A 27,676-nucleotide genomic window follows, 5' to 3' on the forward strand; every position below is an offset into this window, starting at 1 on the left:
ACACACACACACACACACACACACACACACACACACACACTTACCCAACCTGTGCTTTTATTGATGTAGGAATCTCCTGATAAGGAACTCTCTCTACCAATTAATTCTAGTGCCTTCCTTCTATTGATTATTTGATTAATTTGTTCTGTCAGTAGCTTATTTCTAGTTGTTTCCATGTTGTCTCCCCCATAGACTGATCTCCTTGTTGCAGAGACTGTCTTTTGCCTTTCTATGTATCCCCCATGCTCAGGATATAGTAGGAGCTTAATAAATGTTTATTGGCTGACTGGTTTGCTGACCATTGTAGGTGGGCATCTGTTCTGCATCTTGGAGTCTTTGGTACCAGAGGCACTGACAGGCTAGGTGACTTTCTCAGGGTTATACGGCCAGTAGGTGTCCGAATCAGGACTTCCTGACTTCAAAGTCAGCTTCTCTGTTCACTATAGCATACCCCCTCTGCACATATAAATAAGTGCAAGACAATCAGAGGGAAGAGCAAACATGGTGAGTGGGATGGGTTGATGGTGGTAAAGAGCACACATGGTGAGTGGGATGGGGTAATTGTGGTCAGGAAAGACCTCTTCTGGGATGTGGCGCTTGAGTTGAACCCTGAAGGAAGCTGATGGTTGAGGAGGGAGAGCGTTCCAAGTGTGCGCCACACCCTGGGTTTCTCTTTCTATGTGTGGGTCTTTTTCTTCCTGTGTGTCTCTCTGAGATTTCTGGCTAGCTCTGTTTCTCCATCTCCCGTCTCCATCTTTGGGTGTCTCTGTCTCTAGCAGTATCTCTTGTCCATTCCTCTGGGTATCTCTGGGGACCTTCCCCCTCAAAGGCTGGGCCTTCCCTCTCTTGACAGGAATGGAGGTGGTCGCAGTGGTACCTTCTGTGCCTCCACCACGGTCCTGGAGATGATTCGCTGCCACAACCTGGTGGATGTTTTCTTTGCTGCCAAGATGTTGCGTAACTACAAGCCCAACATGGTGGAAACTCTGGTGAGTGGGCTCCCTTGTGCCCTATCCTTCCTATGGCCAGCACCCTGTTCATTCCAAGCCAATCCATACCTTGTGTCCAACGTGCCATCTAGTCTACAGGGTGTCCCTAAAGTCTGGACACATATGAAAAATGCATATTTTGAAATATCTGGAATATTAACAGACCTTAGCCCCCTTGACTTCTTTTTCTGAGGTATGCTAAAGGAGAAGGTGTACTTAATGAAAATCACAAATGCAACACACTTGATTGAATGCATAAAGAATGAATGTGCTAAAACTGACGGCAATGTGGAGTGATTACATTGAGCTCAAGCAAATCTTGCAAAATGCATCAACTGTTGCATCACAAATGATGGAAATCATATTGAAGATGTTATTTGTTAATATTCCAATTAAATACAATGTTGTTGAAAATTTCATTCATTTCATTTCCTGAAAATATGCATTTTTATGTATCCAGACTTTAGGAACACCCTGTACATTCTACACTCATCTATATCCCATGCCCAGAGCCCTGTCCTTTCCATAAATGATGCCCTACCCCTATGCCCAACATACCAAACACTCTGTTCGCTCCATTCTCACTATTCTACTATGTATGCCTAGCATCTATCCATTCTGGTACTCCATGCCCAGCATCTCATCTGTGCCTAATGCCATGTGTTTTCCATTCCTAACATGTCATCCACACTCCATGCCTATTCTATAACCTGTGCTCAGCATACTGTCCATTTCATGTTCTATTGCTTATCTTTACCCCACTGCTCATGCCCTGTCCCTTTCATACCTCATGCCTGCCCTCCTATCCATCTTGCCACACCAAGTCCAGCATCCTCTCTATTACATGCTTACTCCACTCCAGGGGCCCTTCTTCCATACCCTAGGCTCAGCATCCCATTCATTTTAGCCCCCAAACTCTTCCATACTACATGCCTGATGCCATGTCCAGGTTGAGTACCTTGTCCTTTACCTCATGCTAAGCATCCCATCCATGCCCAGCATCATGTCTATTTCATGCTCAGCATCCTTTCTGTAACTTGTGCCCAGTGCCCATCCATTCTACATTCTATGCCCAGCATCTCATCTGTGCCTAATGCCCAATCCACTTCATACCTAATGTTTAACATTCAGTCTATTTCATACCATATACCAGCATCCTGTCCATTCAATACACTATGCCCTAGCCATTATAAATTCTATGCCAAATTACCTGTTGATTCCAAACCTAATGCCCCCATGCCTAGAGCCTATTTCATACTCTCTTCCCAGTATTCCATCCATTTTATACATCATCCCACCCATACTTCCTTTTCAATGTCCTGTCCATTCTGTATCCCATGCCCAGAATCCCATCCATATTCAATGCCCTGTTCACCCTGTTTACCCTGTTCACTCAGTACTCTGTCTATAATTTGTCACCAGCACCCATCCATTAGATATTCTGTGCCCAGAGATCTGCTTATATTTTACCCCATGTCTACCATCCTGTTAATTCTATACCCTGTTCTCAGTGACACTTCTGTGCCCTTCTCATCTGTGCCCAGTGCCCTCTCCATTCTATGCCAGTGTCTAGTTCATCTCGTATTTTCTGCCCAGTATTTCTTATCTATTCCATCTACTGTTTCCAGTATCCCATCCTTATTCCAGTGCCCAGTGCCCATTTGTTCTATAGCCTATGCTCAGAATCCAGCACCTAGAAAGATCCCCCATGTCTATGGTTAATGCCCCCAAACTTATCCCTTGTCTCTCCTTGGGTGGCATCTTAATAGCTTTGTGACTGAGAACTCTAGGATATCAGGCTTCTTATCTCAGCCTTATTAAGAAAGCTTCTTGTCCTGGTCTCTTTTCCCTGGGACAGTGATATGTTGGGGAATGGAGTATGCAGGCAGACGGGCAGAAAAGGCCCTGATAACAGCTCACCACCTCTTCTTCCTCCCTCCCTTCTCTCTCCTTCCCTCCTAGGAGCAGTACCATTTCTGCTATGATGTGGCCCTGGAATACCTGGAATCATTGGAGACAAGATAGCGTGAGACGTGCTAAGTCTTAGAGGGGAGGGGGCTCATCCCCCAGGGGCTGGCCCTCCCATCACCTGCCGTCCCATCTGCAAGTGAGAACCCTGGCATGAGGGAATGATCTGGCCATCATTTGCCTGTCCTAGGTTACCCTGCCTCTGACACCATCCTGTTCCCTGCCCTCTTAGGCATAGCTCCCATTCAGTGGCCCTTGGAGAAGGAGTGTGAGGGGGAGGTCCTGCAGATAGGATGTGGCACTATGCTGGATTGGGGTTTTCTCTAGGTCAGTCCTGGTACCCGGGAAGGTTTTAGGGACCAAATGGAGGGGGTGGCTGGGGATGGGGCCGAGTATAGCCTCCCAGCCCACTCCGGCTCATATGGGCCTAGTAAAAGGTCTTTGGTGTTGCTAGGCTGGGACCACAGAGCAAAGAGGGAGCTGTTTTAGTGAGAGTACCAGAGTGGCTTTTTCAGATGTTGAAGGGGATAGGGGTTTGTCAACCATAGCTACTTTGCCCTGAGATCGGGTCTTTGAGCCCATGAAGGAGCCGGGCAGCCCTTGACTAAGAGAGAGAGTTTAGATCATCAGGAAAGGGCCTTGAAGAGGTTATAGCTGTCTGAGTCCTTCAGGGCTTGAGAGTACAAAGGGAAGAAGTTTGCTTTAAGGCTGGTGAATGGGTGGGGCTTGAAAGTCTAGTCAGGTGCTTGGTTAAGAGGAGAGAGTCCTAGCTACGACTTCCCAGTAAGGGGTAGTGGTAACCATTGATCTTTTCCACCAGGGACTTGGCAGGCTCTAATGAGTGAACACTAACCTTTTCCTTGTGTCTGAGAGGTCACACTCTTTACTCCCTGACTCCCCCTCCCCCCGTGACCAGTCAGCCCACCTGGCACTGATCTACCCCCTTCACCTACCCAGGCCAGTTTATTTCCTTGGGTTACTCATCTCCTGCATCCCCCAGAATGCTTTTTCATGACCCAAGGGGTTCTGGCCCTCCAGCCCCAAACTCTTCTCTGAACCAGATGCCAGATGCCTGAATCAGGGGGTGCTGAGAGCTCCCTGACCAGTTTCCCCTCACCCCAATATCTCTAGCCCACTGTGTTCTGAGAATGAAACTGATTCATTACCCTCTCCTCGCTCCTCCTTCACTCAGAGTTTCGTCCTCGCTGGTCTAGCCAGGCCCAGCCCAGGCGAGTGACAATCTGCAAGGCTGAACTATAGACCACCATGGGGAATGGGGAGCCTATAGACCCCTGGTGGGTGCCCACTGAGGATAGAGGGAAGCACTAGAGTGTGCTGGAGCACCGGAACATGGGCGTTTACTTGCATGTCTGGGTGATCCCAGGAGCAAGGATGCATATGTTTCTTTTCTTCTTTTCTTTTGCGGATGGGGACAAGAAAGATCTTTTCACAATGGGGCAGGCCACTTCCCCATTCTGTGCCTCAGTTTCCCCATCTGTAAACTGTAGATATGACTTACTGACCTACCTCGCAAGGGGCTGTGGGGAGTCACAAGCTGATGTTTGTAAATCGCTTTGTAAATAAAAGAGCTCTCTGAATGCCATGGATTGGGTCTGTGTGTGCCTGCCTTTTCTGCTTTATGACCCCTGGAGGTTGTGGTGACGTGGCAGAAAAACTGCTGAATTTAGAAGCTGGGGTCTATGCTACTGTGTTACCTTGGTTGAGTCACTTCCTCTCTGGGCCTCAAGTTTCCCCATCTGTAAAATGGGCAGCATGAATTACATCCTACTTCTAAGCTTTGAGCCTGGGTTTCAGTGGGACACTGGAAGGCCAGCTGCTAACCAAAGATCCAAATGTCTGGCCCCATAGCTAGACATTTTTCCCAATGACCAGTCCTAGAGTTCTACAGGCCAGAGTAGGGGTACCGAAGGTCATCCTAGATTCCAGCTCATGGTGAGTAGTTCAAAGTAGGCTCTGAGTTGCTAAGATGGAGCCTACTGAGGACATGGCCTCATTGAGGGCTTCAGTCATGGTTTGGCACCTTGGAGCTGATGCCTGATACGGGGAGCCCCAATACTGCCTTTTGTCATTGATAACCCTCCCACCATGTATCCTTCATAGGAGGGGACTGCCTGGTATGGCCTTCCACATCCCTGCCAGTTTTTTTTCTTGGCATCTCTCCTGAATGGTTTCTCATTAGGGAGCTGGGGAGGGATGTGGAGGAGAGTCAGAGCTGCAGAACGAGCCTGAGGGCAGTGACACCCCCCCAATTGGCACCCATGGACCGGTACCTCCCATCTTAGGTCCTTGCTCTGCCAGAAACACAAAGAACAGGACCCTTCTTCCTAGGACTGATGGAAAAGCATACTCCCAACATGGTAGGTCTGACCACCAGACACTATAGGGACACATCCTCTCCAGCTCTGTCTCATGAGGTCTCAGAGTTGAAACAAAACATTTGAAAACATTGAAATCCAATTCTTTTGGCCACAGCAACTCATGAAGACTGTATTCTAAGGATGGAGGAGTTGAGATTTCTGTTTATGACATTTACGTTGATGTTATGCTGACCCCAATAAAATCATGCATCTTTGAAGTATGGTTCTACCTGGGTTGTCCATGAAGACGATAAAGGAACTAATGGGTGTAGCAGTGTCCAGAGTGGACCTTTTATACTGGACACTTCTGCTCAGCTGCTCAAGTATCATCCTATTTTTTGCCTGGACCTTAAAAATTATTTTGTATTTTTCAATGAACAAAAATCTATTTTCTTTCTCTCTCATCTTCCTGTGAGAAAAAAAAAAACAAAACCTTTATAACAATTATGCCTAGTAAAGCAAAATGAATTCCTTTTTTGGCTATGTCCAAACAATATACTTCTGCGTCTGCACCCTGAGTCTATCCCTTCTTTGCCGGGAGGTGGGTAGCATACGTCATCATCTTTGGAATCATGGTTGGTCTTTGCATTGATCATAGTCCTCAAGTCTTTCAAAGTTGTTTGTCTTTAAAATGTTACTCTATAAATGGTTCTCCTGGTTCTGTTTACTTCATTCTGCATCAGTTCATACAAGTCTTCTCAGGATTCTCTGAATTCTTTTCCATAATTTCTTACAGTGCAATAGTCTTGCATTACATTCATTACATGGTATTACATTACATTATATATGTATTACATGCATACATTACATTACTCGGTTTACACCATACCTTGTTCAGCCATTCCCCAAATGATGGACATCCCTCCCCCTTACTTTCCAGTTTTTTGACAGCACAAAAAGAACTTCTTTCTGTACTTTTCTATCTAAATGACAGTGTATTATAGTAGATAGAGAACCAGCCTTGGAGTCAAGAATACCTGGGTTAAGAATGGCTTCTGACAAGTCACTTAACCTCTGAATGCCCCAGCCAGAGGACCTGGGTTCAAATCTCAGCTCTTCTACATGCTTTCTTTGTAACCTGAGGCAAGTCATTTAGCATCTTTGAGCCTCGGCCTCCTCATCTTCGGGGGTCAGACTCATTGATTTCTAATGGCCTTTCCAGCCTGAAAATACACAATCCATGTGACTACAAGTTGTAAGGAGTTACCAATCTGTATTGATGGAGGGCGTTTCTATGCTGAGAGTTCCCTACGTCAATTAAATCATAAGACTAGAGGAAAAACTCTTCTATTTGTCTGTCTATCCTCACTGTACCTCGGTTGCTTTATTGGTGAAATAGGGATACTTTTGTCACACCTCTCACAAGCCATGAAAAATGACTTACTATGCTACTAGGCCAGCTTCTATGGAGAACACAGGGGATTTCAGACACGATCCCTGTTCTCGGTCTTGACGGGGAGTCAGGACTCATCCACAGGAAACAGGGAATGGAAAATCACAGCATATAGTGAAGGGCTAAGAGATGATATATAGGAAGTAGCAGCTGCAGGAAGCCAATGAAGGGGCAGATTCACCCGGGTAGGACTTGAGAGGAATAGGAAGAAAGAAAGGAAACAAGCATTTATTAAGTGCCTACTGTGTGCCAGGTGCTATGCTAAGCCCTTTACAAATATTTTGTTTGCTCCTTGTGACAATCCTGGGAGACAGACATTATTATCTTCCTTTTACAACTGAGGAAACTTAAGCAAGCATAGGTTAAATGTCTTGCCCAGGGTCACGCTTCCCCAGCTAGTAAGTATCTGATGCTGGATTGGAACTCAGGTCTTCTTGACCCTAGGCTCAGAGCTCTATCCACTCGGTCGATGAATTGCCTCTAGGCATCTAGGATTTGCATTGATAGAGAATGGGACCCCTCTTGGTTGTGATGGTGGTGGTGGGTAGTGGGCCAGATATTTCTGGTTACAACCAACTTGCAAGGGGCTGAAAAGATGGCTTTGTTCCCTCCCTGGGATGCCAAGCTGGCTCAGGAGGCCTCCTAGGATGCGTTTTTTGCACTAGTAAGATATCTGCCCAGGGAGGTGGGGTGTTGCTTCCTTGGTTTTCTGTACCGGTATCCCAAAGAGCTGGTGTATCTTTCTGTTCCATGCCCGGACATGGGGACATAGGGTCTACTCACGCTTCAACCCTCTGGCCTCCCGGAGAGAGTCATGGTTGAACGGTGATGTTCAGGTTTAACTTTTGTTGTTGCTTATTTGTTTTTTACTCTTCATGACCCCACTTGGGGTTTTCTTGGCAAAGATACTGCAGTGCTTTGCCCTTTCCTCCTCCAGCTCATTTTATAGATGAGGAAACTGAGGCAACCAGGGTGAAGTGACTTGTCCAGGGTCACACAGCTAGGCAGTGTCTGAAGCTGGATTTGAACTCAGGTCTTCCTGACTTCAGGCCTGGTGCCCTGTACACTATGGCACCGCCTAGTTGCTTTGGGGTATGATAAAGGGGAGAATACTCAGAATAATTCCTTCAACACTAATATCTGGGTGGCATAAAGCAGCTAGAGGGCATAAGATTGAGGAGTGGAACTGGCATGAAGAAAATCCGAGTTCAAATCCTGCCTGACCCTAGTGTTAGGATCCTAGGCAAGTCCTGCAATTTCTCTTAGCCTCAGACTCCTCATCTGTAAAGTGGGCATCATAACAGCCCCTACCTTGTAGGTTTGTTGTGAGAAACAAAGAAGAGAACATAAGGAAAGTATTTTGCAAACCTTAAAGGGCTGTCTAAATGCTATTCTTACGATAGATTATTACATAACATTGTATATATATATAATATATATGCACAATGTTATACAATAATATATTAATTATACGTTAATACATTAATATATAATAAATATAAATTATAGTAGCTAAGTGCTATTGATATATTGTTGTATTAATTATATTAACATAATATATAATATTATAATAAATTATACTATATAAGTTTAGCTGGTGCAGTGGATAGAGCACCAGGCCCAGAGTCAGGAAGGTTCATCATCTTCCTGAGTTCAAATCTAGCCTCAGACACTTACTGACTGTGTGACCCTGGGCGAGTCACCTAACTCAGTTTGCCTCAATTTGCTCACCTGGAAAAGGAGCTTGATAAGTAAATGGTGAAGCACTCTGGTATCTTTGCCAAGAACACCTTAAGTGGGACCACAAAGAGACATGACAGAAAACAACAACCAAAATTGTATTGATAAAGTGTTCAGGCTATGCTCCCTCTCCTGACTTCTACACCTCCTTCCCAGCAGCTTTCTCACCCTAGAAATGCTTCTGCCCTATGGCCCTGTCTTCTGATTGGTGAATTCCTGGCCTGGACTGCAATTCCATGAGATATTCAGGCTGTCTCACTTTACTCCCAGCTCCATTGTTTACTCTCCAGATTTAATCTCCCTGCCAGAACCTGGCCGGCCTAATTGCAGGTATCCTCTCCTATCCCCTGGCTTTCTAGCTCCCCTTTATGTTTTGTCTTCTTTTAAAATGTAAGCCCCTTGAAAGTAGGTACCATATTTTTTGTTTGAATTAGTATGCTTGATACTTCACATAATTCCTGGAACATAGTAAGTACTTAATTAATGCTCTATCTATCTATCTATCTATCTATCTCTGTCTCCATCCATCCATCCATCCATCCATCCATCCATCCATCCATCCATCCATCTATATTTATCCATCTATATATATCTGTCCAGTCATCTATCGATCTGTCTATCTTGTATCATTTCTCCGTCTGTCTCTCTATTTATTGATCTCCTTCCTGAAGTCCACGAGGGAAGGACCCTGTTGGGTTTGTCTGATCCAGGAGATTGCAACTTGAGATCCAGCATGATACACTGGAAAGAACATAAGATTTAGAGTCAAAGGTTTCAGAACCCAGCCCTGCTAATGTCTACCTGTATGACTTTCAGCAAGTCACTTAATCCCCGTGGGCCTGATTCTTCATCCATAAAGTAAATGGAATTGGATGAGGTGATGTCTGAGGTCTTGTCCAGCTCAACATCTATGATTCTATGATCCTGCCATAATTAAGACCATCCCATGGAACATGTCCAAAGTTGCCTTTGCTGGTTCTGGATGATGTGTTGTGGCTTAGCACTTGGCCTCTTGGGGGATGATGAACTCCTGGGCTGCTTTTGGCCAAATGGTGGTTCAATGCTGAAGAATATAGGTGATTTAAAATGATGAGGCATACTTCCTTCTATCATTGGCTGCTGGCTCAGGGTAGCTGACGACTTCGTGGACTTTTTAAAAGAAGAGACTGTTTACAGATCACTCTCTTGCTTAGCCTCTCCCTGGTGGACAGTAGTACGCTTAGTCTCTAGTCTCCTGATGAGGAATTGGGGGACAGGTGGCGATCTTTCCTTCTGCCCCATTATAGCTCCCACATGGAGCATAGACTCAACGAGGCAAGCTTGTGCCTGGGGTCCTGACTGGCTTTTCTACTTCATGCTTCCTTTCTTGAGTAGGTTATCAAACATCAGTTTCTTATTAAAATTTTTTTAAAATTAATTAATTTATTTTTAGTTTTCAATGTTCATTTCCACAAGATTTTGAGCTACAAACTTTTTCCTCATCTCTACCCTCCCACCACCCGAAGATGGCATGCATTCTGATTACTCATTTCCTCAGTCTGCTCTCCCTTCTGTCACCCCACTCCCCACCTTACTTTGTTGTAGGGCCAGATAGATTTCTATACCCCATTGCCTGTATATCTTATTTCCCAGTTGCATGTAAAAACATTTTTTTTTTTACCATTTTTACCATTGAGTTCCAAATTCTCTCCCTTCTTTCCTCCCCACTCCCCCCTCTCTGAGGCTAGCAATTCAATATAGGTTATACATGTATAGTTATGCAAAACACTTCCATAATAGTCATGTTGTAAAAGACTAACTATATTCCCTCTATCCTATCCTGACCCCATTTATTCAGTTTTCTTCTTTGACCCTGTCCCTTTTCAGAAGTGTTTGTTTTTGACTATCCCTCCCCTAATCTATCCTTCCTTCTATCATTCTCCCCCTCCCTTATCCCCTTCCTTGCTACTTTCCTGTAGGGTAAGATACCCATTTGAGTGTGTATATTATTCCCTCCTTATGCCAAATCCAATGAGAGTAAGATTCAGTCATTCCCTTTCACTTCCCCCCTCTTCCCTTCCATTTATGTGAGATAATTTAACCCATTCTATCTCCCCCTTTTCTCCTTCTCCCAATATAGTCCTTTCTCACCTCTTAATTTTATTTTTTTAGATATCATCCCTACATACTCAAGTCACTACCATAACACTGAGAAAGGTCTCTTGAGTTACAAATATCATATTTTCATGTAGGAATATAAACAGTTCAACTTTAGCAAGTCCCTTATGATTTCTCTTTCCTGTTTATCTTTTCATGCTTCTCTTGATTCTTATATTTGAAAGTCAAATTTTCTATTCAGCTCTGGTCTTTTCATCAAGAATGCTTGAAAGTCCTCTACTTCATTGAAAAATCCATATTTTGCCCTGAAGCATTATCCTAATTTTGCTGGGTAGGTGATTGTTGGTTTTAATCCTAACTCCTTTGACCTCCAGAATATCATATTCCAAGCCCTTTGATCTGCTAGAACTTATGTTATCCTGATTGTGTTTCCACAATATTTGAACTGTTTCTTTCTGGCTGCTTGCAATATTTTCTCCTTGACCTGGGAACTCCAGAATTTGGTGACAATGTTCCTAGGATTTTTCCTTTTGGGATCTTTTGCAAGAGGCAATTGGTGGATTCTTTCAATTTCTATTTTATCCTCTGGTTCTAGAATATCAGGGCAGTTTGCCTTGATAATTTCTTGAAAGATGATGTTTGGGCTCTTTTTTGATCATGGCTTTCAGGTAGTTCGAAAATTATCTCTGCTGGATCTATTCTCCAGGTCAGTGTTTTTTACAATGAGATATTTCACATTGTCATCCATTTTTTCATTCTTTTGGTTCTGCTTTATAATTTCTTGATTTTTCATAAAGTCATTAGCTTCCATTTGCTCCATTCTAATTTTTAAGGTAGTATTTTCTTCAGTGATCTTTTGGACCTACTTTTCCATTTGGCCAATTTTGCTTTTTAAGGCATTCTTCTCCTCATTGGCTTTTTGGACCTCTTTTGCCATTTGAATTAGTCTATTTTTAAGGTGTTATTTTCTTCAGTATTTTTTTGGGATTTCCTTAGCAAGCTGTTGGCTGATTTTCTTGCATCACTCTCATATCTCTTCCCAATTTTTTCTCTACTTCTCTTGCTTGATTTTCCAAATCCTTTTTGAGCTCTTCCATGGTCTGAGACCAAATCATAGTTTTCTTGGACGCTTTTGATGTAGATTCTTTGACTTTGTTAACTTTTTCTGGCTGTATGTTTTGATCTTCTTTGTCACCAGAGTAACATTCCGTAGTATGAGCTGTCTGCTCATTTTCCCTGCCAATTACTTGACTTTTGAGCTCTTTGTCAAGGTATGACTGCTTCCAGTGCTCTGTCCTGAGCTTCAGGGGTTTTGCACAGATGTTATCGGAGCTACTTGTGGGCACCTGTAAATTTTCAGTTTTTCTGAGGTGGTATGGTCCAATGAGAGGTGTTTACCCCTCTCTTGGCCTGTGTTCTGGTCTGTGAGTGATCTCAAGCACTATTTTCTGTTTGTAACTGCCAGAAGGACTCCTTCTCCACAGCCACCACAAGCTCTGCCACACCAGCACTCCTCCTCACCCCAGGACCGCCAACCAGGATTGCGACCCCAATCTAAGCAGGGCAAAGCAAGAGAATCCTGCCTTAGCACCAGCAAAGAGATCCCTGCACTCCTGCTCTTATCGGCTGCCTGCTTCCCCCCACCGTCTGTCCAAACATCGTTTTCAAGGTAGACCTTTCTAGGCTTGAAGGTGAGCTTGTGGCCTTGAGAGGTCTTCAGGTCTTGAGTTCTTTTGGTCTGAGCTGAGTGGAGGCATGGAAAGGAGTCGCTTGCAATTACTTTGGTAATTTTAGAGAAGACAGCCATCAAGACATAATCATCAGTAAGAAAATGGGTCCAAGCCTGGCTCATTTTTACCAGAGAAATGGAATGACAGTTGTTTGGACAGTGCAGAGCCAAATGAAATGTGGCCATATCTATCAGGTGCCACCAATTGCTTTCTGTTTTGATGGGGCTGGCTTAAAAATCTAACTCCCAAGAGACTGTAATAATAGTTATAGCCTAAGCTGTTGAATTCATTTGAATTCTTTAGTTATTTTGTCAACATGTCAATTATGAGAGTCTTTTGTATCTTAGCATTTCTTTTGTGTAGAAGAAATAAATTCCTGTTCCATATCTGACTTTTATTGGACACTGAGCATCTCCACCTTTTATGGAAACCCTAGATGTTTGCCAAAATCTGAACTTTAAATAATTGTCCTTGGGAGTACTGCAGTGATGGGGGTCTAATGAGCTGAAGAGTATGAGAAAAGGCATCTTATCCTTCTTGTCATTAGAGGTCAGGTTCCCTGAGGCTTGAACTTGATTCAGATGACATGCTGGGATCCACATCAGAAGGGTGCCTTGGAGAATGGGAGTGGGTGCCCTCTGAGCCCAGAAGTGGTTGTTTATGTTAGACTATGATGGGTAAATGAAGGAAAAAAATTGTTAAGCACTTACTTTACCCCAGCTGTGTTAAGTGCTGGGGATGCAAATATAACAATTGAGATAGTCCCAGCCATTAAGAAGTTTACATTGTGATAGGAGACATATAGAGGAGTGGTGACCACAGAAGAGAGTGTCTGGGGAGTCATAGGGATAGTAAGTGGATTCGTGGGGCACCTTTTTCAGAAGTAATGTTAGTACTGATTTGATTACTGTGGAAAAGTGCTGTGAGCAAGAGGTGGAAGGCTCATGTTTGTGTGCTGGGGGTATGTGGCAACTTAGTAGGCAAATGGCAAGATAGTCTGCTGCAGGCAAATGGTAGGATGGTCTGCTATATGGGATGTAAAATGTGAAGTAGAAACAGAGTATGACCTGGCACCTGGGGCCAGGTAGATATAACAGGTCAGGGAAGTTGGCACTTAGTCATCATATGAGAAGTCATCAAGATCCTAGGGCAAGAGCTCCAAAGATGAGAGGGGACATGGATGCTAAAACCCTCTGATGGAGGGTCTTAGCCTAGGTGGGAGAAGCAAGGTTGGGGTAACAGGCAGATTGCAAGGTGGCCTGGCTAGCTGGCTAGAGATGATGTGACAGCAGATACATGGTGACAGTGTGATACAGATGAAGAACTTTGGGCTGGAAGTCAGGGAACCTGGATCCTAGTCCTGATTTTACCATTAACTCACTAACCCTAGGCAAATCATTTCCCCCTTTGGGTCTCAGTTTTCTCATCTTTAAAAAGGGTTTTTGGACTAAATAATTCTTAAGGTCTCTTCCAGCTCTCTAGATTCCATAATCCTGCCTTCATTCCTTTTCTCCCTCCTTTTCTTCTTCCCTCTCTCCTTTCCTATTTTCCATCCTTCCTTCCTTCCTTCCTTCCTTCCTTCCTTCCTTCCTTCCTTCCTTCCTTCTTTCCTTCCATATAGATTTATTAAGAGCTTATCATGTCTAAGGCCCTTACTAAAGCTAATTCCTTCACCTGCATTCCTGATCCCATTGCCTCCTCCATGACTTTGACCCAACATTTATCCATTCTCTACCTTTCATGCATCTTTAATCTGTTTCTCCCCTGACTCCTTCCCATCATCTGCCTACATATATGTTCAGGTCTTCTCAATGAAAAAAAATCTTTCCTTGACCTATGTAACTATTGTCTTGTCCTTCTTTTCATGACCACATTTCTAGAAAAAGTGTGATGACAGTTGATTCTCCCACTTCTCCACCCACTGATTCCTTGACCCCTTGGGACCTGACTTCAGTTCTAGAAACTGTCCTCTCTGAGGTCAATAAAGCCCTCCCAATGACCAGTTCTTATCCTCTTTGACCATTTGCATCATTTGACACTGTTTACCACCCTACCTACTGGATACTACCTCCCACCTTGGCCTCTGAGACACCATATTATCCTCGTTTTCCATCTGTTTTCCTAACCATTCCTTCTCTGTTTCCTCATTCTCCTCTTGATTTCTTAAGCGAGTCTTTCTCAAGCTTCTATCCTTAGTCATCTTGTTTTTCTCTCCTCCTTGGCGATCTCATTCACTCTCTTGGCATTACCTCTTTGCAAATGGTTTCCAATTCTATCTGTCCAGCCCTGACTTGTGTCTTGCCCTCTAGAACTTCAGTTCCAACTGTCTACAGGATGTCACCTGGATGTCCCAGAAGCACCTAAACTCAATATATCAAAAACCAAGCTTGAAACATGAGAAGACTTAAATTAATTGAGGCAGGGTGAAGTAAGCACAACCAGGAAAACAATTAACCCAAGGACTACAGCAATGAAAACAGAATGAACAATATAACAACAGCAAACCCTAAATCCCAACACTGTAGAATTATAATGAACAGGCTTGACCCTGAAGGAAACATTTCTCCCGTCTTGGTGGAGGTACTACACAAAAAGCATGCTGGGATTGTGATTCAGCAGACCTGAGTTCAAATCTCAGTTCTGTTCCTTACTACTTGCGTGATCCTGGGCAAGTCACTTAACCTTGAGTGGGGCTTAATTTCCGCATCTGTAAAATGAGAGAATTTGACTAAATGATCTTTGGAGTGCTTATAGCTGTAGCTCTATGACCTTGTGACTTAATGCATGTGTTAGTTTTGCTGAACTGCACCCAGCAAGAAGCAGGCCCAGTGAAGTCTAGATGTGAGAGGGGAGGAGTTTTGTGGAGTAGAGAGACAGCTCTGGTTGTCAGCAGTTAAGTTGTGAAATTGAATGAAATGGAACAGAAACCCTTTGGTTGATTCTGGGGGTACTAGTGCCCTCCCCAAACCATGAATTGAACATGGCGATTGAGCAGCTCCCAGAACCTGTCTTAGGGATGTCATCTTGCCCAGAGTCAGTGGGATGGATGAGATGACCTCTGGAGGAGATTTCTATGGTTCAGTAGAAGGGAATCGAAGGAAAACAATGGAGGGATGCATGCTGACGCGGCCCGTCAGGGCTGTCCTGTTAGACACCCACTCCCGCAGGCTGACAAGCTCACAAATTCCAGGCTTCATTTGGAGCCAGTTACTGTCCAAATATTGTAAAGTGTGATGACTGTAATTATGCCCGGCAGCAGAACGACTGTCCATTATTCACTGAGAACGGCAGAGGGAGGACCTGCCACCTGTCAGGCTCAGAGACAGGGGCTGCTGGAGCTCTATGGAGGCAACAGCTCAGGAATGGATTCTCTCCTCCTGTTTGCCTCTGGTTGGGCCCTGCCCCAGCTTCTAACACAAGCCTGACTCTGGATTGGTCCTGTCCTTCTCTTTCTGGCCATAGAGAAAATTAAAGAGCAGTCATGGTTAACTCATTGGGACTTCTCTTCAGTCGAGTCTGCTTTAACATTCTCTGCTGACATCATTCCCTCCAGTCACTGATGTGATTTCTTCTTCAACGGATACCACCACATCCTCCATTGACATACGTCTAACTCTCTAATGGTTCGATTCAATTCAATAAACATTTAATTACCTTCTATGTGGAAGACATGAAAAACAAGGTAGCCTCAATAGGCTTAAATTTAAAGGGAGGGGTGTGGTGGGAAGGTGTGCCCAAATAGGTTTAAAGGCAAAGCATAGGTATGGCTAGAAGGGTGTCACCCTGCAGTGTGTGGGCATTCATCATCATTGGTCTTCTTCCTTCCCTTCCTTTTCTGTGCTGGGTCAGACCTGACCCTGACTCAGACTGGTCTTGTGGTTCAGGCTCAGGATTAGACTGAGTTGGGATCCTCAGAAACCATATGACCTTCATCAAAGTGAAATTTACTCAACATTAGCATGAAAAGGACATTCAGTAATGATACAGCATTGGATGAAGCTCCTCTTAGCCCTTCATTGGCCATGATGATATGTCTGGTCAGAATGTTAGTGCTACATCCCTTAAGCCTGAGGAATCCCAGCTGATGGTGGGCTGACCTTTTATGCCTTAGGTAATGGGGAAGCTGTGTCAAATGGTTAGTCCCCTGGACTAATTAAGGATGATTTTATTTTTCTTTCCCTAGTCACCTTTAACTTGCTTTCAGGTCTCCCGTGGAGTCCATTCCTCCAATTTGATATACCTCTCATTCCCCTTTCTCCAAACTATATATTTCCTCTTTTGTTTTCATTCTTTTTCTAAAACCAAATTTTAGTTTTTACAATAAATGAAAATCTATCTTTTCCCCTCCCATTGAAAAAGGAAAACAAAACAAAACCCTTGTTACAAACATGTATAGTCAAGAAAAACAAATTCCTGTGTTGGCCATTTTCCGCCCCCTCTTCCCAACCCACTCCCTCCAAATGCAGCACTGCATTCTGAGTCCATTATCTCTCTATCAGGAGACGAGTAGCATGCTTCATCATGAGTCCTCTGGAATCACACTCGATTATTGATCAGAGTTCTTGTCTTTCACCTAGGGCCAATCGCAGGTTCTTATCTTTTTTCCCCTTTCTTTTATTTAACCCTTCTTCAAGTTTCACTCCTCTTAGTTTTGCTTAGTGAAAATCCCTTCTTTAACCTACTCTCCCTTTTATTCCCCCCTGCTTCCCTTAACCTCTTTCCCTCCTGTTTCTTTATTGAGTAAAATGAATTTCTGTACTCATCTCTCTCTCTCTCTCCCTCTCCCTCTGTTTCTCTGTCTCTGTCACTCTCTGTCTCTCTCCCTCCCCCACCACTTCTCTCTATCTCTGCCTCCCGCCCTCCCTCTCTGTCTCTCTCTCTCTGTTTCTCTGTCTGCCTGCCTGTCTGTCTGTCTGTCTCTCTCTCTCTGTATGTGTATATTCTTTCATCTCTTAACTAGGTTCAGATGAGAATGAGGTTCAAATGTTGTATGCTCTCACTACAACCTTCCTCCTTTTGTGTATAGACTTCTACTTGTGTACCATAATAACATGAGATAATTTTGCCCAACTTCTTCTCCTCCCTCTTCAGTATATTTTTCCTTTTCTGTCTTTCCATTCTTTTCTTAAATTCATCGAAACATTACAGAACTACTCTCAGGGTCTTTGGTTAGTTCAACTCTCTCTATGACCTCTGATGATGACAGTCTTCAGAAGGGATATATATTGTCTTCCTGTATTAGAATGTTAACAGTTTATCATAGCTTAGTCCCTTATGATTGCTTGCTTATGTTTACCTTTTTATATTCTTTTTGACTTGTGTTTGTATTTCAAAGTTTCTAGTCAGTTCTGATCTTTTCATCAGGAATGCTTGGAAGCCCTCTGTTTCATTAAAAGTCCATCTTCTCACTATAGGATTATACTTATGCTAGGTAAATTATTTTGGGTTGTATTCTTTGTCTTCTGGAATTTTGTATTCCAAGTTCTTTGAGCCTTTATTGTAATGGGTGATAAATTTTGTGTGATGCTTACCATGGCTCCTCAGTACTTTAATTCTTTCTTTCTGGCTGCTTACAGCACTTTTATTTTATATTTGGTATATTTTATTTTACTTTGACCTGGAAGCTCTAGATTTTGACTATACTGTTCCTGGGAGTTTTCATTTTGTGGTTTCTTTCAGAACGTGATTGGTAGATACTTTTTATTTCTACTTTTTCCTGTGGTTCTAACAAACCCAGGGAGTTTTCCTTTATGATTTCTTGAAATATCATGTCTAGGCTTTTTTTTTTTTTGGTCATTGCTTTCAGAAAGTCCAGTGATTTAAATTTTTTTCTCCTTGATCTATTTTCCAGTCCGTTGCTTTTGCTATGAGATAGTTTATATTTTCTTTTATCTTTTTCAGTCTTCTGACTTTGTTTTAATGTTTCTTTTTGTCTCATGGAGTTATTATCTTCTGTTTGATCCATTCTAACTTTCAGGGAGTTTGTTCCTTTGTTCTGTCCTTTTTTTGCCAAATTGTTTTCCCTTTTTTATTTCTCTTCAATATCTTTCATCTCTTTTCCAACTTATTCCTCTAGTTCTTTCATGTCATTTATAAAAACATTTTAAACTCTATTTTAATACTCTTGCTTCATTTCTTAGAAATTTTAGTTAAACTCACACACAGGTTGGTTTTCTTTGAGGCTTTTTTTCCCTAGATGTTTTGAAGTCATTCTCTTCTTCTCGGTTTGTGTCTTGAGCATCCCTGCTCAATAATAACTTCTTATAGTGGGATTCTTTTTTTTTTTTTTGCTTGTTTACTCATTCTTCCAGCTTACTTCCTGATTTCAGACTTTATATTCAGATTATGTTCTGTGTACTTCCAGAGGGAATGTATGGACTGAGCTTCTGTACTTGTTTCTGCTTTCTTGGGCTATTAAATATTCTATTATCCCATGATCTCAGTTACAACTCAGGCTGGGGACTTGAAAACTTTTTGCGCTTTCAAAGCAGTATGATCCAAGTTGAAGTCTGATCACTGCTCTTCTGATCTGAGCTCTGCAAGTTTTTGCACTGGATTTAGATCTGAACAACACACCTATGGGCTTACCTCCTTTGAAGTTTCAGTAGACTGCTACTTGATTCAACCCCATTAGCTAGTTGGAAATTTCTGCTGGTTTAGCATGCTAGAACTACGGACTCCTCTTTGTTCTTAGATTCTTCCCTTGTTTATTCTGCTGCAGGCTTCAGACTGGGTTAGGGCCTGGAAAAAAAGATCTCACTCTGCTCCTGGGGGTTAGAGCCACCCAGCTACTGTTTGCTTCTGAACTTGTTCTTTCTTCAGTACTCAGTCTGGGTCTTACAACTGCTCCTCACCCTGGAAGACCACCTCTAGGCACAGGTCCACTCCTCAGTTTGACCTGGATCTGTGATCTGAAACTGGGTAATGAGTGATTGAGTTCCAAGCTGGCATTTGTGCCTGCACTCTGCATAAGTTGACTCCCTCTATGGAGGCTTGGGACCACTTATTGCCCTGGTACACAGTCTCCCTGTGCTAGAATGCTCCTAGTGTGGCCTTTCTTGGCTAAACCTTGTCCCTAGTATCCATAGACATCTTTCTTTGTCTTCCTATTCTACCTGGACAAGAAAAATGACTCCCTGTGTTTTTTTTTCTTGGATATTTCAATTAAGATTCAGTCTTGTGTGTTTTCTAAATCCGTGTGGAGGAGTTGTGGATGAGATCTAGACTATACATCTTCCTATGGCTCTGCCATCTTTGCTCCACCCTGACTTCCTTGCTTTTAAAAAGAAAAACTAGCCCAACTGGCTGGTTTTCCAGTTTTACTTCCTTAGGTTCCAATCAGATTAGTAGTAGATGTTTTCCTAACCCTCGGGGGAAGCAATTAGAATTACAGAGTGAGCCTTGTACCTATCACACTCTCCTAGGCACACCTATGATACAAAATACAAGTGATAAGGGCAACCTTTGGGTTCATTTTTGGCTTTTCCTTCTCCCTACCCATCCCCTCACCTCCTAACTTGGAGTCAGGAAGGCTTGAGTTCAAATCCTGCTTCAGAAACTTACTAGTGACCTTGGACACTAAGGCTTTGTGCCTTATTTTTCTTCACCTGTAAAATGGGGATAATAATAGTACTTAACTCACAGGGCTGTTGTGAGAATCACATGAGATGCTATTTGTAAAGGCTTAGCATAGTACCAGTCATAGAGCAAGCACTGAAAAATACTCCCTTTTCTTTCTTTTTTTAAAATTTTTACATCTCCAAAATTTCTCTAAATATCACTCTATTATTCCTCTAACCCATGTAATAAATAATATTTTTAAAGAAAATAAGAAGAGGGAAAAATCAATAGAACTGCTCAATATGTTGAAAAAGCCTGAAAATATATACAATATACTATACTCATGGACCTCTCATTTCTACTAAGGAGTGAGGTGTGGAGCACCTTCTCCTATTTCTTCTTAAGGCCATACTTGTTCTTTGTAATTTTGCAATGTTATCCTTAAAATTTTTTAAATTGATGTCTTTTTTATATCACCAGATTTCCCCTAATATCGTTCCCCCTCCCAGAGAGCTATCCCTTCTAACAAAGATTATTTTTAAAGAAAAAAAAGAGTGAAAAAAATCATCAAAACTGATCAAGACATCAAAAAGGTCTGAAAATATGTGTAATGCACATCGACTTCTCACCTCCACAAAAGGGTGTGAGGTGGAGGAGCATCTTTTCATTTCTCTTCTTTGGAACCTGTTTATGCTTCGTAATTTTGTGGCATTCACACTGGGTTGTGCTGTGGCTGTTGTTCTTTCAATTCCATTGTTGTCCTTGGGTCTCATTTTCTTGGCTTTGCTTAATCCACTCAACATAAGGTCATGTAAATTTTTTCATGCTTCTTTGTATTCATCATAGTCAGCATTTCTTATAACATGGTCATATTTCATAATTGTCACATACCACAGTTTGTTCATTGCTTTCCCAATAGATCCAGCAATTTGTTAGTGTGTGAGCTCCTTGAGGACAGGGACCGTCTTTTGCATCTTTTTTAATTCCCAGTACTTAGCACAGCGCCTGACACATACTTGGTGCTTAATAAATGTTTATTGACTGACTGACTGATGGACATCTACCATGTTTCCAATTCTTTGCTATCACAAAAAGTGCTGCCATAAAGATTTTGGTATATATGGGAGTCTTCTTCTTATGACCTCCTTGTGATGTAACTCTAGTGGTAGACTCTCTGAGTTGAAAGGTATGAACATTTTAGTCACTTTATTTTCATAATTCTAAATTGCTTTCCAAAATTGTTGTACCAATTCACAGTTCCACCAATAATGTACCAGTGTGGCAATCTTCTCACAAGCCTTCTAACATGATCTATTCCTGTTTTTTGTCATCTTTGCCAGTTTGCAGGGTGTGAGGGGAAACTTCAAAGTTGTTTTGATTTGCATTTCTCTTATTATTAGTGATTTGGGTAATTCTTATGTAATAAGTCCTTAATTGTTGTCTCTGCTTCCATTTTCTCCTTCTCCAAGACAACTGCTACACATTTACCTCAATGATTTTCCTAAAGCACATGCTTGATCAAGTTTGCATTTCAGCTCAAATACCTTCGGTCGCACCCTAATTCCCCTAGGAATTCTTCATCCTGGCATTGAAGGCCCTCCACAATCTCCAGCCTCCCTCTCCCTGTAGTGGATAGAATCCAGGAAAACCTAGGTTCAAATCTTACCTCTGATACTAGCCTCGAGCAAATAACCTCATCTATAAATTGAGGGATGATCTATAAGATTCCTCAAAATCTATGATCTCATTTTCTATGTAGTACGGATGTTCTGACCTTACTCTCCCAGAGTGAGGCCTGCTATGTCTCCCCTTTAGGATCCTAGGGGGTACCTTGTGGGGTTTGGGGAACGGGTCTGTTTTCTAATCAGCACAAACCCACATCAGTTGTGTTACCTCTGGTCTCTGGAGAGGGCGGGCTCAAATTTAACTGAAGTTCTTCTACAACATGGATCCCACCCAAATTTGTTATTGCTACAAGATGAGTCCCTGTCTCATCTACTACTGAGCAGAGTCCGAAAGGCCACTCTTGAAAATCAGTTTTTGCTTCTCGGGGCGTTGATGCTGGACCGGCTATAAGATATGGACACTGGGTTGTTAGGATGCTGGGATGACCTGGAGCTCACTCTCCCAATCTTTTGAAAGTCACAAAGTCGGAGTCTCCAATCTTTTCACCTAAAATAGCAAAGAACAAATGCAAGCCTTGGTGGTGGTGGTGGGGTGGTCCTTGGTGGGGAAGGGCCAAGGCTTCTCTCCTTACAGCATTATCTCCTATTGGACACTATCAAAAAGGGATCAGAGACCCACCAAGAATGAGTGGTTGAAAAGAATAAGGTCTGGTGACCAGCACTTTCTGAAGTCCCTCTCTGCCTTCAGTTCTGGATCTTCAGTCAATTGAAAAGGTTTCTTCTAAATATGTGGTTAGTAGATTGGAACCAGTTATTGGCTGTCTAGGGATGAAACTTCAAGATGTTTCCATTACATGTCGTCATAGTTACCTGGGAAACCAACTCCCTCAACTTACCATGGGGAGATGTTATCAGAGGGGTTCTCATACCTTTAATCAACCAATAAACATTTATTGAGCACCTACTGTGTGCCAGACACTTGCTAAGCATGTGCTCTGTACACATGCCAGTTCCTGTTTCACATGGCTGTTGTTGTTGTGTGGTTTTTCAGTTGTGTCTGACTCTTAGTGGCCCTATTTGTGTGTGTGTGTGTGTGTGTGTGTGTGTGTGTGTGTGTGCGCGCGTTTGGTAAGGATACTGGAGTGGTTTGCAATTTCCTTTTCTAGTTCATTTTATAGATGAGAAACTGAGGCAAACAGAGTTCAGTGACTTGCTCAGGGTCACCAGTAAGTGTCTGTGGATAGATCTGAGCTCAAGAAGATTAATCTTCCTGACTTTAGACCTGGCACTCTACCTACTGTGCCACCTAGGTGCCCACGACACATGGCAGATGTCTCCATTAGAGTATAAAGTCTTTGAGGACGAAGACTCCTTCATTTTTCCCTATGTTCCTGGCATCCTAGCACAGTGCCTCATATATAATAAGTGCTTCTTGAATCAATTTCAATAGCATATTGATGAAGAGAGGCATTCTAGTATAATTGATTGACTCACAAATGTTCTAGATTTATAGCAATCTTTAAGGTTTACTTTTCTCACAACTTTCCTGAGAGGCAGGTTGCCAAGGTATTATCAGCCTCTTTTTACAGAAGGAGAGACTGATGCACAGAGAGCATCAGAGAGGTTAAGTGATTTTCCCACAGTCATACACCTAATAAGTGCTGGGACTGGAACTTGAAGCTGGCTCTTCTCAGTCTTAAACCAGCACCTCTCTAGAGGCTGAATTTGGAATTAGGAGATGGGACCCATTAATTATCATGTAACTCTGTGCAGATCCTCCCCCTGCTTATACCATAGGCTCTGTCTTTATAAAATAGGGATGATACTCAAATATTGAAATACTTAAATGGATCTGTGACGTCATGGATGCGAGTCCTCCTTCCAGCAATGCATAGAGGACCTTCCTCACCAGCTCTTGACATTGCAAGGGCATCAGTGGAGTACACGTGCTTCCCACTGATTATTTCTTCTCTGACCATACACAATAAACCTGTGTTGCTTCGCTCGCACATTTCCCTGTTGACATCCTTTATTCTGCTTCTTCCTCTTAATTCCTTGTTTTTTAACCACCAAGTGGCCCTGCCAGCCACTAACCTTATCCTATTCAACAGGAAGGATCAGACACCAGGCAAATCCCACTGGAGGTTACATATTATTTCACTCTGTTGAGCAGACATTGAAAGAAAATGACACACACTCCATGGCTTTCAGGAAGTGGGCAAGTCTCTGTCCTTGAGCCTTGCCTATCTCTAGGTGGACACATTAGTTAGAATCTGTTGGGAATTCCTACCTACTGGCAAAATGCTGTCTCTTCTCTGAATTTCCAAAGTTTCTCAAAGCCCTAGTCTCATGACCTTGGTTGCCTCTCCATAGGAACAAGTGGACTGTGCTTAAATCTAGAATTTTACTCTTTCATAGCCTCACTGAAACAACATATAATGAAACATCTTTTGCACAGCTTTGTCCCCACATCTTCTAAACTCAGCGAACCCTCAGAGTCATGGCCTCTGAATCATTAAAAGAACTTTGCAGTTTTCCATAGGCAATTCTGTCTATTATACTCCCTCTGTTTTATTCTGGGCCTTACTTTTTTGCGGGGGGGCAGGATAGTGTTTGTTCAAGGTATATTCACCAATGGATGAACTCTATAGTTTGTCACTGCCTATCATAGTCTGGATAATAGCACTTTTCATCCACTTGATTTTTCTTGTGTGGATAGTTAGGGTAAACTTTGTATAGTGATTATCAATCTCATGTAGAAGGCTTAGGAGTATTCCAGTGATTGATGCAATTAGCATAATGCCAGCTTCAAACAGGGGCATCTAGAGAACTTACTCATCTTTAGGAATTTCTCTACAATTGGACTTTGGACCGGATCTTTTCTATGACAGCAACAAATGTCTTTGGGGAGCATACATCTTGTTTTACTCCTCACTTGATATTAATGATCACAGGGTTTTGGAACAAAGTTGTGTCTTCTTTTCTTATGCCTCTCAAAGGATCTTGCATAATTTTGACATGTATCAGAGATACCTTGTGGAAGGGTCTTTAAAGAGAGTCTTTTTCATTTTTAAATTAAATGCATTTCTTTTTATTGTCAACAAACAATGAACACAGTGGGATCCTGTATGTTCTGCATCTTTCAGGCAACTGTGTGATGGTAAAGATGTAGTCTATTGTGAAATATCAATTAGGAAACCTTGCCTGTTCCCTTCTAAGAAACTCATCAAGGATGTCCTTGATGTGTGTGTCGCATATTCTTATTAAAATTTTATATTAATGAGAAAGGAAGCATATGGGTCAGTAAGTATTGACATTCTCTTGGTCACTTTTTTTTGGTAATAAGGTTTGAGATTTTTACATGCCTTACCCTCTTTTGGATACCTTGAGAATTGGAGGTAGTTATGCAGTAGAGTAGAAAGAGCAAAGGACTTGGAGTCAGGTACTTACTAGCTGTGTGATCCTGGGTAAGTCACTTAATCTTTCCATGCCTCAGTTTCCTCATATGTAAAATGGGAATGATAACAAGCACCTACGTCATAGGGTTGTTGTAATAATCAAATGAGTTAACATCGGTGAAGCTCTTTGCAAGCCTCAAAGTGCCATATAAATAATAATGGCTAGCCTTTACGTAGCACTTTTAAGTTGCAAAGTGCTTTGTAAACATGATCTCATTTTATCTTCACTACAACCTTGGAATGTAGGTGCTATTGTCACCCTCATTTTACAGATGAGGAAACTGAGGCACAGAGAGGTTAAGTTACTTTCCTAGGGTCACACAGCTTTGGGACTCTGATGTTAGAGTCTAAATATGGTGTCTACACTGTCTTGGATGGTCAAAGGATTTGAAAGATTTGCAGTAAAAAAATTTTCAAGATCTCTTCCATCTTTTATATTTTTCCTTTAAACTGGATTTTTCCCATTTTCTTCATCTCACTGGTTTCTTTTTTTTTTTTTGAGGTGATGCCCATAATAGTTTTCCACCTTCCAAGTGATGTGCTGGAGCCAGATCCTACTGGCTTGTGAGAACTGATTGTTAAATTTTCAGTGTGAGCATTTACACCTTGGAAATCAGCAAAAGCTACAAACCAGGGCTCAGTTTATTGTTTTGTCAATTGTCTAGACTTAAGAAAGCCACAGAGAAAATATAATAATGCAAATAAATTTAAAAGTGTATAATGAGTACTTTTTTCTTGGAAAGCCAGTTGTTAAATATTTACCAGCATGTCCCCCACCTTTCTCTCTTAGATTTTACAAGTGAATTCATATACCAAACTGATGTTGTCCTTGTTAGATATAACTCTCTGCTTGACAAGTAAGTTAAATGTTAACTGCTTAAGGCTTTTAGGCACTTTTGATGTCCTCATTAAGATGATTGACTTACACTAGTTAAACTTCTGTATGAAATTGTAATTTGTGTCCATTCCTTTATCCAGTTTCCATCTTGGGGGTATCAATGACTTGTTTAAATAGGTCAGGTCTGAGTGGTTTTTTAAGTTACACAGAATATCTTTTTCTTCTTTTTCTAGCCATGCATTCATTTTAATCTCTCCTCTCATAAATTGGCGGACTGATGATACACAGAGAAGCTGTTTCAGAAATGACTCAGTTATGAATCATTTCCTGTCCATTAAAACATGATCAGTTTCACTTTTTGTGATGTTACCTAACGTTCACCTTATCTAACACCTTTTGATCCTTTTTTCTGAGGAAAGTATTTATAAGTATGACACATCTGTGTAGTTGTCTATAGACAACTCATTCCCTACTCTTGAACTGGATTTTCCAACACATTTTTTTTTCATCTTCATCTGTTCCCATTTTTATACTGAAATCACTAAGTATCAAAGTATATGCTGATTTGATTTGGAGGCTCTTTCTGATTTTTTTTGGAGGGGGGAAGGCAAGGCAATTAGGGTTAAGTGACTTGCCCAAGGTCACACAGCAAATAAGTGTGTCAAGTGTCTGAGGCCGGATTTGAACTCAGGTCCTCCTGACTCCAGGGCCAGTGCTCTGCTCACTGCACCTCCTAGCTGCCCCTGTTTCTGATTTCTTAATAGAATTTCTCTACTTTTTCTTCCTTCCCAGTATACACTAGTGCATAAACTGGGGTTATTTTCATGATGATATTTTTGCAAATGCATGAGCACTGTGATGGGAGATGAGATGACCAAATGTCCCACGAATTAATGTTTCCTCCTACCTTTGTACACAACTGATAAAAATGGATAAAACAACTTGGCCAACTCCTTTATTTGCTTCTTCAAGAAGAATCCACGAGCCCTGGAAAAGGACCATGATGCATTTTCTGCATCAGCAGCTAAGCTAACGTCTATAGGCAAAGCAAAAGCCATGTGACTCCCTGCATCCTGTGCTCTCCGTTCCTACCACTCTGTCATCTTCACCAGGGTAGGAGAAGAGGTTAGATAGGACTAAGGTTGATCTGTCTGCAATCTTTATTTTTGTTTTATGGATCACTGTGGCCAAAGAATTTGCTCATGAGCCCCTCCGCCCTTAGCATGGCTGGTCCTTGGAACGCAGATATGGTCTATTGCTGGGACTGCATTTAGAGCCTTTCTAGCTCAGAATCAGACAGAACTGGCATCCTACTAGCATAAGCTTTGAAAACCCAGGGCTACCTGGGTTGAAAATAACGGGTTTTTTTCTCCCCCTAGATAATCTGTGATTTCACTGAGACAGAAAACTTCCAAGTGAGGAAACTTCCTCTACCAATGTAGGTCTACTCCTCTTTAACTAACAGTCTTGCAGAATAACCTAGAGCACTGAGAGATTAAATGACTTGCCCAAGGTCACCCAGCCTGTCTATGTCAGAGAGTGGACTTGAATTTAAATCTCCCTGATCTATCCATTATACCATGCTCAGTAGTAGAACATGAGGGAAGGCAGGTAGAGCAATGGATAGAGCATGGCACCTGAAGTCAGGATACACCTGTGTTCAAATCCAGCCTCAGACACTTACTAGCTCTGTGAACGTGGACAAGTCACTTAACATCTATCTGCCTCAGTTTCCTCATCTGTAAAATGGGAATAATGATAGCACCTAACTCTCAGGGTTGTTGTGAGGATCAAATTGTAAAGTGCCTAGCATAGTACCTGGCACAAAATTAGTGCTTTTTATAAATGTTAGCTGTGGTGATGATGATGAGGATGTAAGCTATCACCATTATATTATTAT

The 27,676-nt window shown here is 42.2% G+C and overlaps 1 protein-coding gene across 2 annotated transcripts in view; it reads left to right on the forward strand.

Annotated features, from left to right (window-relative positions):
* Nucleotides 1-4,560, forward strand: part of PTPRU (protein tyrosine phosphatase receptor type U) — a gene marked incomplete at its 5' end in the record, with an annotated part of 79,167 nt that extends 74,607 nt beyond the window's left edge. For both annotated transcript variants that reach the window (XM_036744566.1, XM_036744567.1), the window contains 2 exon segments: nt 854-989; nt 2,952-4,560. In XM_036744566.1, the coding sequence (XP_036600461.1) occupies nt 854-989; nt 2,952-3,014 (199 nt within the window).
* Between the last annotated feature and the right edge of the window lie 23,116 nt (nt 4,561-27,676).

Source organism: Trichosurus vulpecula, chromosome 2, assembly GCF_011100635.1.
Source record: "Trichosurus vulpecula isolate mTriVul1 chromosome 2, mTriVul1.pri, whole genome shotgun sequence".
NCBI classification, from domain to species: Eukaryota; Metazoa; Chordata; class Mammalia; order Diprotodontia; family Phalangeridae; genus Trichosurus; species Trichosurus vulpecula.